The sequence below is a fragment of the Scyliorhinus torazame genome, chromosome 10 (assembly GCF_047496885.1).
Source record: "Scyliorhinus torazame isolate Kashiwa2021f chromosome 10, sScyTor2.1, whole genome shotgun sequence".
Taxonomy (NCBI): Eukaryota; Metazoa; Chordata; class Chondrichthyes; order Carcharhiniformes; family Scyliorhinidae; genus Scyliorhinus; species Scyliorhinus torazame.
In genome coordinates, this window is record NC_092716.1 from 139428797 (window position 1) to 139443519 (window position 14723).

Genomic DNA, 14723 nt, shown 5'->3' on the forward strand with positions numbered 1-14723 from the left:
GTTTGGCCAGGAGGTGATTTGTGGGGTCGGGGTGGATGGGGACGCAGTCCAGCACAACTGCTGCCACCTTTTTGAGCACGATTGTTGCGTGTGTGGACGTTGTAGGCGTACGCGTGGTTGCAGCTTTTCAGCCCTGCGCATGTCCAGCACAGACCCGGCGATTCTCCCACCACATTTTGCGCGTTCTGCAGGTGTTTCATGCAGCGCCAGTGCTAGCCTCTCACTGGTAGCGGAATCAATGCGAGTATGGCACTGATTTTTCCATCATGAAACACCACCGATCCTCCGTTGGCGTCAGCACTTAGACGCAGAGACGGAGAATCCAGGCAATTGTGTTCTGAGTTTTCGCCAGCATAAATCCCATTTTTTGAATCTTGTGAGAGTTAGCTGCCATTGTAGGATTTGTGCCCATGGCCAATGGGACTGAAATATCAGGGCTTGGGTGTCTTGCAGCTGATTACCGCTGCTCATTGTTTCGGACCAGCATCTGTTGTGTAAGAAATCTGGAGAATCAGGCAGTTCCGCTTGTGTGAAGTGAGGAAGGAAGAGGGAAAGAAGATAAAGCAATAGTGGTGGGAAATTTGACTGGGTGGAGAAAACTCACTGCAATTGCACAAATATATAATAGCCATACTGGTGTAACTGAGAATTTCTTCGTAAGCAAGAGTATTACAATAACTTACTGAATATTACTGATTTCTATTACACAAGCTAGGTTATATTCTCTAGAAATTTGAAGATTTAGCAATGATTTGATTGAGGTTTTAAGACTTCAAAGGGGAGAGATAATGGAGATAGAGAGAAACTATTTCCACTGAATGGAGAGTAAGGGGGCGATTCTCTGAGCCCCGCGCCGGGCGGGAAAATCGCCGCAACCGTGCCACAACAAGAGAATTGTACTATATTCTGATTTGTGTTATGCAAAAAATGGAAGGATTACACTAACACTTGTGGCTAAATCCTCAGATATATTCACATCAATTATCAGAACGAGTCTGATATACAACATTCTAAACAAAAAAATGGATTCAAAGTTTTAATAGTTACAATATATCATACAGCAATCTCACAGCCCAATGCAAAGTCTCAGATATTTCTATTTGGCTGCATCGTTTCTTTAGCACAATTTGCCACAAATTAACCAAACCAGCAAACAGATCAATGGCAATATTACATCCAGCACAAGTCAACTTCCTACCATCCTCTGTGCTAGTTTTTGAAAACATTGTGCCGGAAGCTGGTCCCAACCACAAATGTGGCCTCCTCCCAGATCAATTTAATCAAAATTGTACTTTTCATCTAACTATGCTATTTTGGGCTTTTGACGAGGCTCTCGGCTCCTTTTTGTACAAGATTTCTATTCTACAAATTTTTGAAAAGCTTCTAACGATTCATTTTAATTTACTTACTACTGGGCACCAGTATAATTAACAAATGGTTCTTTATTACATTTCTAAATCATTTAGAGGAACAGTTACTCACAGGTGTGAACTGGACACTTGATTAATTATTTTTTTGTGATAAATATATTTTTAGCTGTATGAAGCACTCTGTGCTCTGTGGGCATCGCAGGGTCTCGGGTGCTTTATCGATCCTTATAATCACCTTTTGGTTTGATGTTTTAAGTTTAATTTGCTCTTTGTTTTTATTTCGGCCAGTATCCCTTTAAGAGGCTGCCCCTTTATAATTTTTCCCTCAGTTTCTTTAAGCTTGTTTAATTGGCCGACCTTAAAATAATTCAGCTGTATTAAACAGGTTACCACATTTAATTATATCAAGATAAAGAAATATTTTATAAAGCAAAATTAAAACAAAACTTACAAAATGCTGCACAATCGCGCTGGTTTATGTCAGGTGTTACATTTGTTGACAAGCAGCTGATTTCCCAAATTAGCACAGGATCGAGCAAAAATAGCACCTGGATCACCACTTGTGTTCAAAACCAAAATTTTGTAGTGTAAGTTGAATGAAAAGGTTTGTAAAAGGGGTAATAGATCTAACACCCCTGCAGTGAAGTAAAATCACATGCTAGTCAAATACTGATGTTAGGGCCTCAAGGTCCTGATTTCAGCAGAACTTGCCAGCAAGGTTGTTTGCTTGTTAGAAAAACAGACAGTTCCTAGCTAGAAGTTTACAGACAGGCTTTGGGAGAAGGTTTTATAATAAATCTACATAGGCAAGATTGGAATTTTAAAACAATGCTCTATGTACTGATGAACTGAATAAGCAGTCTGTTTCTGTGATTTGGAATTGAGTTATCTTGGAATGCTCTCCCTGTGATTACTGTGTTAAAGCTGTGTGATAGAAGAGGAGAATATTCCTCTGGAAATTTATCTGGGCTAGTTCGCTCCATGCTTGAATCATGAATAAACCATTGTAACCTGTCCCTGGGTCTCAGGTGGTTAGCTGGAAGAAGCCCACCACAACAGTAGAAATCATACAATGGGTATCTATCTAGCCGCAAATGTGAACAACAATCAGATGGAGAATTGGGCATCTGGCCAAAATCTAGGTCCGCGCCCGTACCAATTTGGGTGCCACAGTCTGGTCCCCTGCTGGTGGCAATAATGAGGTTTGCACCCCTCGTCGGCAGCGGCATGCAAAACTGGTATTTATATGCATTTAAATGTATCTCAGCCTCTGACCTGAGATACCTTTGGCTGCTGACCTCTGGAGGGCCTGACCTGGATGGACCCGGCCGACCTTTGGGTGTCACAGGTGATGAGGTGCCACCCTGTTCTGCCCGCTGCCCATCAGACATGCCAATGTCAGGTGGGGGAGATTCAGAAGCGCTGAGGGGGGCCACCATGGGCCCATCACTTTCTCCTCCCTCAGCATGTTTGAAGGTCCCCAGGATAAAGGTGAGGCTGGAGTGAGCTCCGGAAGCTCCACCGCCACCTTGCGCTGCCAGGCTTGGAGGCCCACCCTTGTCTTAATACGGGTCTCGATGCCCTCAACCAGCACTGAGACTGGCCACGTCCCACAGTGAGTGAGTCATGTTCCTAACTGCCTCGGCCATGTCCCTCTGTGACTAACCCAGGTCAGTCAGTACCTGGCCAATGCTCTCAACTCCCTCAGACATGACCCTTTGTAAATTGGCCAAACTCTGGAATGCTGCAGCATTGTCCATGTGGGCCCGGTACATGACTGTCTGTGACTGGGCTCCCCTGTCCTGAGCCTCAACCACGACCGCACAGTGTGCCCCATGCCTTGGACGTCTTGACCCATGCCTATGACCTTTTGATCCAAGGCTTCCACTACAGACGCCAGCCATCTCCTGCACTTCCCTGGGAAATCCCATCACCCTCTGCTTGTGATAGTGAGAGATCTGGTCTGGGACGCCAATTGAGGTCTTCTCCTACTCTGGGCTGCCTTTTCTTAGTGGAACATAAAGTACATGGTGTGATGCATGGAGGTGAATTACATGCAGGGTCTGCAGCTGGTGACTGAGGTTTGGTGCAGGTGCAGGTGTTGAGGTTTGGTGCAGGATGGGATGTGACGGAGGTGTGGGCAGTTGTTTTGTCTATATGGACTTCAGTAAGTCCTTTGACAAGGTCCCTTATGGCAGACTGGTACAAAAGGTGAAGTTACACGGGATCAGGGGTGAGCTGGCAAGATGGATACAGAACTGGCTAGGTCATAGAAGGCAGAGAGTAGCAATGGAAGGGTGCTTTTCTGATTGGAGGGCTGTGACTAGTGGTGTTCCACAGGGATCAGTGCTGGGACCTTTGCTGTTCGTAGTATATATAAGTGATTTGGAGGAAAATGTAACTGGTCTGATTAGTAAGTTTGCAGACGACACAAGGTTGGTAGAATTGCGGATAGCAATGAGGACTGTCAGAGGATACAGCAGGATTTAGATCATTTGGAGACTTGGGCGGAGAGATGGCAGATGGAGTTTAATCCAGACAAATGTGAGGTAATGCATTTTGGAAGGTCAAATGCAGCTAGAGAATATACAATGAATGGTAGAACCCTCAAGAGTACTGACAGTCAGAGAGATCTAGGTGTACAGGTCCACAGGTCACTGAAAAGGGCAACACAAATGGAGAAGGTAGTCAAGAAGGCATACGGCATGCTTGCCTTCATTGGCCGGGGCATTGAGTTTGAGGAGTATGGGGCATTAGCTATGAGGAGACGTTGAATAAACTTAGTTTGTTCTCTCTTGAACGACGGAGGTTGAGGGGCGACCTGATAGAGGTCTACAAAATTCTGAGGGGCATCGACAGAGTGGATAGTCAGGGGCTTTTTTCCCAGGGTAGAGGAGTCAATTACAAGGGGGCATAGGTTTACGGTGCGAGGGGCAAGGTTTAGAGGAGATGTACGAGGCAAGTTTTTTTACACAGAGGGTAGTGGGTGCCTGGAACTCGCTGCCGGAGGAGGTGGTGGAAGCAGTGACGATAGTGACATTTAAGGGGCATCTTGACAAATACATGAATAGGATGGGAATAGAGGGATACGGACCCTGGAAGTGCAGAAGATTTTAGCTTAGACGGGCAGCATGGTCGGCACAGGCTTGGAGGGCCGAACGGCCTGTTCCTGTGCTGTACTTTCTTTGTTCTTTGTTGTTTTCTGACTCGGTGAAGCATGGTGCTGGGCTTCGCTGAGCCATATTCTTGGACTGGAGTGAGAGTGTATCGGGAATGGAGTGCTTATAGCAGCTTCAGCTTGTTAAGCGCTCCAGCACCAAGTCTGGCCCTGGCAAATCCGATACCAGTGGGAATGAGAATTCCTCTGGATTCATATTGGGCAGAGTGCTGGTCCATTAACATGTCCCGATTTGCTCCACAAATAGTGTCCCGAACGGGAACGTGAACCACACAGCAATTCAGTCCCGGCGCCAATACTTAGGGGCGAATTGTCCGCCTCCCCGGCCGTGTCTTTCTCGGCGGCGTGCCGTCGCTGGCAGCAGGATTTTCCCACCATTGGCCAATGGGATTTCCCATTGTGAGCACTCACATGCCGCCAGGAAACCTGCGTGCAGGGGTGTGTTGTCGGCAAAACAAAGAATCCCACTGGCGGAAAATTCACCCTGCGTCTCCCAAGCACAGAATTTCACCCACTAATTGGTTGAGTTGGTCAGTGCTCTAGTTAACAACTATAAGATTATCAGTTCAAGGTCAACCAACGATCTCCTTCAAATGTGGTCTCATTCCATGCTTTCTATATATATATGTATATAAAATCACAATTTAAAACTATGACGAAAACTAAAGCCAAGTAACTTGATGTATTTTATTAAACTAAAGTACTCCAAGAAATTGAAAATAAGTAACCAACATTTTGTATTTATTATTTTAGCAAGTGCAAAAACAGTGAAGTTGAGTGCACCTATGACAAATCAGGTAGGTTCTTCTGCATAATATACTCTTCTCAGATATTTTATTATTTTAAGAATAAGCTATTTCATAGAATGTTGTTGATTCCTTTTCATTTGACAATCAATGCTTTCAAGATTTTATAGGGAAGCAACATGGCAGATAAAGAAAAGGTCTTTCCACAGATTTGGGAATCCAGGCTAGATTACTTAACCAGAAAACTAGATTTACGGCATCCTAGATGGAATTTAGGAAAGTTTTGTACAGCCAAAGAATGCTAGTAGAATTTTGGAAATCGCTTCTATAAACAGCTGTTGATGCTGGGTAAATTGTAAATTTTAAACCTGACATTGATAAATTTACGATAACAGAAGGTAATAAGGGATCTGGAACAAAAGTAGGTATATGAATTTGGCCACAAATCAGCCATGATCTCATAGAATGGTGCATCATTCTCAAGACGCTATTTAGTATTTTTAAATTATGACTCTATGTCTTTTTTTTTCTTGTCAGCGTGCACCTGCATTTATGATGGAAAAACCTTCCATGAAGGTGATATTATCTACCATACAACAGACGGCATTGGGGGATGCATCGAGGCAGTATGCGGTGTGAATGGAACAATAATAAGAAAAGTCTACCCGTGTACTCCTAGGACCTCTGCAATTCCCAGTACAACACTGGCCTTTGAAACAACATCTCCACCCAAAACAACTAGCACAACAAAAAGTACATCAGAACCAAATGAAACAACACTGACCACTACTTCAACAACAATTCCCATAATATCTACATCAACAAAGACAGCGCATGTCACTACTGAAAAAACACTAACAAGCAAGACAGCAACTACTCCAACTACATCATTGAGTACAACACCAGCTCAAACCATAGAAACTACATCAGAACAAAGTCAATCCACATTGACCACTACTTCACCATCAACAACAGTCTTTCCGACAACAGCAGCAACATCAACTACATCCTCACCAACACCATCAACAACAGTCATCCCTACATCAACATCCACATTGGCTCCTTCCTCACCAAAAACATCAACAACAGTCATGCCCACAACAACACCAACATCAACTACTACATCACCAACAACATCAAATACAGTCATCCCTCCAACAACATCAACTACTTCCTCACCAACAACATCAACAACAGTCATTCAGACAACAACATCAGCATCGACTACTTCCTCACCAACAACATCAACAACGGTCATCCCTCCAACAACATCAACATCGACTACTTCCTCACCAATAACAGCAACAACAGTCATCCCTACAACAACATCAGCATTGACTACTTCCTCACCAACAACATCAACAACAGTCATCCCTCCAAATACATCAACATCAACTACTTCCTCACCGACAACAATCGTCCCTACTACAACATCAGCATCGACTACTTCCTCATCAACATCAACAACAGTCATCCCAACAACAACATCGGCATCGACTACTTCCTCACCAACAACAGTCATCCCTACAACAACATCAGCATCGACTACTTCCTCACCAACAACAGCAACAACAGTCATCCCTACAACAACATCAGTATCGACGACTTCTTCATCACCAACAACAGAAACAACAGTCATCCCTACAACAACATCAGTATCGACGACTTCTTCATCACCAACAACAGAAACAAAAGCCATTCCTACAACAACATCAGTATCGACGACTTCCTCAACAACAAAAGTCATCCCTACAACAACAATAGCATTGATTACTTCCTCACCAACAACAGTCATCCATACAACAACAAAAGCATCGACTACTTCCTCACCAACAACAGTCATCCGTACAACAACAACAGCATCGACTACTTCCTCACCAACAACAGTCATCCGTACAACAACAACAGCATCGACTACTTCCTCACCAACAACAGTCATCCCTACAACAACAACAGCATCGACTACTTCCTCACCAACAACAGTCGTCCCTACAACAACATCAGCATCGACTACTTCCTCACCAACAACAGTCGTCCCTACAACAACAACAGCATCGACTACTTCCTCACCAACAACAGTCGTCCCTACAACAACAACAGCATCGACTACTTCCTCACCAACAACAGTCATCCCTACAACAACAACAGCATCGACTACTTCCTCACCAACAACAGTCGTCCCTACAACAACATCAGCATCGACTACTTCCTCACCAACAACAGTCGTCCCTACAACAACAACAGCATCGACTACTTCCTCACCAACAACAGTCGTCCCTACAACAACAACAGCATCGACTACTTCCTCACCAACAACAGTCGTCCCTACAACAACATCAGCATCGACTACTTCCTCACCAACAACAGTCGTCCCTACAACAACAACAGCATCGACTACTTCCTCACCAACAACAGTCATTCCGACAACAACATCAGCATCGACTACTTCCTCACCAACAACAGTCGTCCCTACAACAACATCAGCATCGACTACTTCCTCACCAATATCAACAACAGCCATCCCTGAAACAACATCAGTATCAACAACTTCCTCACCAACAACAGCAACAACAGTCATCTCGACAACATCAACATCGACTACTTCTTCACCAACACCATCAACAACAGTCATCCCAACATCGTCAGCATCGACTACTTCCTCACCAACACCAGCAACAACAGTCATCCTTACAACAACATCAGCATTGACTACTTCCTCAACAACAACAGTCATCCCTACAACAACATCAGCATCAACTACTTCCTCACCAACAACGGCAACAACAGTAATCCCGACAACAACATCAGCATCGACTACTTCTTCACCAATACCATCAACAACAGTCATCCCGACATCGTCAGCATCGACTACTTCCTCACCAACACCAGCAACAACAGTCATCCCTACAACATCAGCATCGACTACTTCTTCACCAATACCATCAACAACAGACATCCCGACATCGTCAGCATCGACTACTTCCTCACCAACACCAGCAACAACAGTCATCCCACCAACAACATCAGCATCGACTACTTCCTCACCAACAACGGCAACAACAGTAATCCCGACAGCAACATCAGCATCGACTACTTCCTCACCAACAACAGCAACAACAGTCATCCCGACATCGTCAGCATCGACTACTTCCTCACCAACAATATCAACAACAGTCATCCCACCAACAACATCAGCATCGACTACTTCCTCACCAACAACAGCAACAACAGTCATCCCTACAACAACATCAGCATCGACTACTTCCTCACCAACAACAGTCATCCCTACAACAATATCAACATCGACTACTTCCTCACCAACAACATCAACAACAGTCATCCCGACAACAACATCAGCATCGACAACTTCCTCACCAATACCATCAACAACAATCATCCCTACAACAACATCAGCATCGACTACTTCCTCACCAACAACATCAACAACAGTAATCCCGACAACAACATCAGCATCGACAACTTCCTCACCAATACCATCAACAACAATCATCCCTACAACAACATCAGCATCGACTACTTCCTCACCAACAACATCAACAACAGTAATCCCGACAGCAACATCAGCATCGACTACTTCCTCACCAACAATATCAACAACAGTCATCCCACCAACAACATCAGCATCGACTACTTCCTCACCAACAACAGCAACAACAGTCATCCCTACAACAACATCAGCATCGACTACTTCCTCACCAACAACAGCAACAACAGTCATCCCTACAACATCAGCATCGACTACTTCCTCACCAACAACAGTCATCCCTACAACAATATCAACATCGACTACTTCCTCACCAACAACATCAACAACAGTCATCCCTACAACAACATCAGCATCGACAACTTCCTCACCAAAAACATCAACAGCAGTCAACCCTACAACAACATCAGCATCGACTACTTCCTCACCAACAACAGCCATCCCTACAACAATATCAACATCGACTACTTCCTCACCAACAACATCAACAGTCATCCCTACAACAACATCAGCATCAACTACTTCCTCACCAACAAGGGCACCAGTCACCTCTACAATAACAACATCCTCACCAACAACATTCACTCTCACAACATCAGCAATACCAAATCCCTCCTCAGCAACAACTAAGATCTCCCCAACAACTGCCGCAACATCAACTTCTTCTTCAGCATCAACCACTATCACCCCTACATCGACTATTTTGACTAAAATAGTTCACTTTACGACTGCAACCCCTCCTGTGACAGCCCCATTGAAGCTTCCCACGACAATAACACCAATCGTCACGACACTGAGCACACTCACCACTGAAACTACATCAGGACAAAGTGAAACAACATCGGCTACCTCTTTACCTTCAACAATTTGCTCCTGCAGTGTAAATGGGAAAATGCTGTCACCTGGTAAGTGTGTTCATTCTTAAAATATGCTATATTAATCATGCTATTTAGAAAATTACTTCCTGCCTATTCCAAAAGACTAAAGCCGTTTATTGTGTTTTCTTTCTTCTCTCTCTTTTGTACATGATGTGGAGATGCCGGCGTTGGACTGGGGTGAGCACAGTACGAAGTCTTACAACACCAGGATAAAGTCCAACAGGTTTGTTTCGATGTCACTAGCTTTCGGAGCGCTGCTCCTTCCTCAGGTGAATGAAGAGGTCTGTTCCAGAAACACATATATAGACAAATTCAAAGATGCCAAACAATGCTAGGAATGCGAGCATTAGCAGGTGATTAAATCTTTACAGATCCAGAGATGGGGTAACCCCAGGTTTAAGAGGTGTGAATTGTACCAAGCCAGGACAGTTGGTAGGATTTCGCAGGCCAGATGGTGGGGGATGAATGTAATGTGACATGAATCCCAGGTCCCGGTTGAGGCCGCACTCATGTGTGCGGAACTTGGCTATAAGTTTCTGCTCAGCGATTCTGCGTTGTCGCGGGTCCTGAAGGCCGCCTTGGAGAACGCTTACCCGGAGATCAGAGGCTGAATGCCCTTGACTGCTGAAATGTTCCCCGACTGGAAGGGAACATTCCTGCCTGGTGATTGTTGCGCGAAAGCTAGTGACATCGAAACAAACCTGTTGGACTTTAACCTGGTGTTGTAAGACTTCGTACTGTGCTCTTTTGTACAGTAGTCCTTTGCTATGATAACCATTGAAGCTTTTTTCCACATTCTGCTCTAGCCAAGTACTGAAACATATGCATTCTCTATCTGGAACTATATTTGACTTCTGTATACAAGTATATTTCTGTGATCAAATATCAGAATCTCGCTCAGTATGTTTTCTTTGTGGAGGTCTGCTCTCTTTTTACTTAATCTCTATTGGAATTGCCCACGGAAACTCTTGCCAATGAGCTATGGTAGTGAGCTCTTAATGTATATTTCTGATACTTTGTGTCTGTCATATATTATAACTTCCATTATATAATATAAAGCTCTTCACACCCCACATCCTGAAACTACAGCTCTACACACCCCACATCCTGTAAGTACAGCTCTTCAGACCCCACATCCTGTAAGTACAGCTCTTCACCCCCCACATCCTGAAAGTACAGCTCTTCACACCCCACATCCTGTAAGTACAGCTCTTCACCCCCCACATCCTGAAAGTACAGCTCTTCACACCCCACATCCTGGAAGTACAGCTCTTCACCCCCCACATCCTGAAAGTACAGCTCTTCACACCCCACATCCTGTAAGTACAGCTCTTCACCCCCAACATCCTGAAAGTACAGCTCTTCACACCCCACATCCTGTAAGTACAGCTCTTCACACCCCACATCCTGTAAGTACAGCTCTTCACCCCCCACATCCTGAAAGTACAGCTCTTCACACCCCACATCCTGTAAGTACAGCTCTTCACCCCCCACATCCTGAAAGTACAGCTCTTCACACCCCACATCCTGTAAGTACAGCTCTTCACCCCCACATCCTGTAAGTACAGCTCTTCACACCCCACATCCTGTAAGTACAGCTCTTCACCCCCAACATCCTGAAAGTACAGCTCTTCACACCCCACATCCTGTAAGTACAGCTCTTCACACCCCACATCCTGTAAGTACAGCTCTTCACATCCCACATCCTGAAAGTACAGCTCTTGACATCCAACATCCTGAAAGTACAGCTCTTCACACCCCACATCCTGTAAAAACAGCTCTTCACGCCCCACATCCTGTAAAAACAGCTCTTCACACCCCGCATCCTGTAAAAACAGCTCTTCACACCCCACATCCTGTAAGTACAGATCTTCACATCCCATATCCTGAAAGTACAGCTCTTCACATCCCACATCCTGTAAGTACAGCTCTTCACATCCCACATCCTGTAAAAACAGCTCTTCACACCCCACATCCAGTAAGTACAGCTCTTCACATCCCACATCCAGTAAGGACAGCTCTTCAGACCCCACATCCTGTAAGTACAGCTCTTCACAGCCCGCATCCTGTAAGTACAGCTCTTCACACCCCACATCCTGTAAGTGCGGCTCTTCACATTCCATATCCTGTAAGGACAGCTCTTCAGACCACACATCCTGTAAGTACAGCTCTTCACATCCCACATCCTGTAAAAACAGCTCTTCAGACCCCACATCCTGTAAGTACGGGTCTTCACATCCCACATCCTGTAAGTACAGCTCTTCACCCCCCACATCCTGTAAGTACAGCTCTTCACACCCCACATCCTGTAAGTACAGCTCTTCACCCCCAACATCCTGAAAGTACAGCTCTTCACACCCCACATCCTGAAAGTACAGCTCTTCATGCCCCACATCCTGTAAGTACGGCTCTTCACACCCCACATCCTGTAAAAACAGCTCTTCACATCCCACATCCTGTAAGTACAGCTCTTCACATCCCACATCCTGTAAGTACAGCTCTTCACGCCCCACATCCTGAAAGTACAGCTCTTCACAGCCCGCATCCTGTAAGTACAGCTCTTCATGCCCCACATCCTGTAAAAACAGCTCCTCATGCCCCACATCCTGAAAGTACAGCTCTTCACACCCCACATCCTGTAAAAACAGCTCTTCACATCCCATATCCTGAAAGTACAGCTCTTCACACCCCACATCCTGTAAGTACAGCTCTTCACCCCCCACATCCTGTAAGTACAGCTCTTCACACCCCACATCCTGTAAAAACAGCTCTTCACATCCCACATCCTGAATGTACAGCTCTTCACATCCCACATCCTGTAAAAACAGCTCTTCACGCCCCACATCCTGTAAGTACGGCTCTTCACGCCCCACATCCTGTAAGTACAGCTCTTCACATCCCACATCCTGTAAGTACAGCTCTTCACGCCCCACATCCTGAAAGTACAGCTCTTCACGCCCCACATCCTGTAAGTACGGCTCTTCACGCCCCACATCCTGTAAAAACAGCTCTTCACATCCCACATCCTGAAAGTACAGCTCTTCACATCCCACATCCTGTAAAAACAGCTCTTCACGCCCCACATCCTGTAAGTACGGCTCTTCACGCCCCACATCCTGTAAGTACAGCTCTTCACATCCCACATCCTGTAAGTACAGCTCTTCACGCCCCACATCCTGAAAGTACAGCTCTTTACGCCCCACATCCTGTAAGTACGGCTCTTCACAACCCATATCCTGTAAGTACAGCTCTTCACATTCCACATCCTGTAAGTACAGCTCTTCACATCCCACATCCTGTAAAAACAGCTCTTCACGCCCCACATCCTGTAAGTACAGCTCTTCACATCCCACATCCTGCAAGTACAGCTCATCACATCCCACATCCTGTAAGTACAGCTCTTCACATCCCATATCCTGTAAAAACAGCTCTTCACATCCCACATCCTGTAAGTACAGCTCTTCACATCCCACATCCTGTAAAAACAGCTCTTCACACCCCACATCCAGTAAGTACAGCTCTTCACATCCCACATCCAGTAAGGACAGCTCTTCAGACCCCACATCCTGTAAGTACAGCTCTTCACAGCCCGCATCCTGTAAGTACAGCTCTTCACACCCCACATCCTGTAAGTGCGGCTCTTCACATCCCATATCCTATAAGGACAGCTCTTCAGACCACACATCCTGTAAGTACAGCTCTTCACATCCCACATCCTGTAAAAACAGCTCTTCAGACCCCACATCCTGTAAGTACGGGTCTTCACATCCCACATCCTGAAAGTACAGCTCTTCACACCCCACATCCTGTAAGTACAGCTCTTCACCCCCCCCCCCCCCACATCCTGTAAAAACAGCTCTTCAGACCCCACATCCTGTAAGTACGGCTCTTCAGACCCCACATCCTGTAAGTACAGCTCTTCACATCCCACATCCTGTAAAAACAGCTCTTCAGACCCCACATCCTGAAAGTACAGCTCTTCACGCCCCACATCCTGTAAAAACAGCTCTTCACATCCCATATCCTGTAAGTACAGCTCTTTACGCCCCACATCCTGTGAGTACGGCTCTTCACGTCCCATATCCTGTAAGAACAGCTCTTCAGACCACACATCCTGTAAGTACAGCTCTTCACCCCCCATATCCAGTAAAAACAGCTCTTCACACCCCATATCCTGTAAAAACAGCTCTTCAGACCCCACATCCTGTAAGTACGGCTCTTCACACCCCACATCCTGTAAGTACAGCTCTTCACATCCCACATCCTGTAAGTACAGCTCTTCACAGCCCGCATCCTGTAAAAAGAGCTCTTCACACCCCACATACTGTAAAAACAGCTCTTCACACCCCACATCCTGTAAAAACAGCTCTTCACACCCCACATCCTGTAAAAACAGCTCTTCAGACCCCACATCCTGTAAGTACGGCTCTTCACACCCCACATCCTGTAAGTATAGCTCTTCACATCCCACATCCTGTAAGTACAGCTCTTCACATCCCACATCCTGTAAGTACAGCTATTCACATCCCACATCCTGTAAGTACAGCTCTTCACGCCCCACATCCTGAAAGTACAGCTCTTCACAGCCCGCATCCTGTAAGTACAGCTCTTCATGCCCCACATCCTGTAAAAACAGCTCCTCATGCCCCACATCCTGAAAGTACAGCTCTTCACACCCCACATCCTGTAAAAACAGCTCTTCACATCCCATATCCTGAAAGTACAGCTCTTCACACCCCACATCCTGTAAGTACAGCTCTTCACCCCCCACATCCTGTAAGTACGGCTCTTCACACCCCACATCCTGAAAGTACAGCTCTTCACATCCCACATCCTGTAAGTACAGCTCTTCACACCCCACATCCTGTAAAAACAGCTCTTCACATCCCACATCCTGAATGTACAGCTCTTCACATCCCACATCCTGTAAAAACAGCTCTTCACGCCCCACATCCTGTAAGTACGGCTCTTCACGCCCCACATCCTGTAAGTACAGCTCTTCACATCCCACATCCTGTAAGTACAGCTCTTCACGCCCCACATCCT

At 45.6% G+C, this 14723-nt stretch overlaps 1 protein-coding gene across 1 annotated transcript in view; it reads left to right on the top strand.

Annotated features, from left to right (window-relative positions):
• LOC140430258 (uncharacterized) overlaps positions 1 to 14723 on the top strand; it is a 148928-nt gene that overhangs the window by 68784 nt on the left and 65421 nt on the right. Inside the window, exons 28-29 of the mRNA XM_072517685.1 lie at positions 5302 to 5345; positions 5832 to 9704. Coding sequence (XP_072373786.1) covers positions 5302 to 5345; positions 5832 to 9704 — 3917 coding nt within the window. The remainder of the gene's footprint in view (positions 1 to 5301; positions 5346 to 5831; positions 9705 to 14723) is intronic.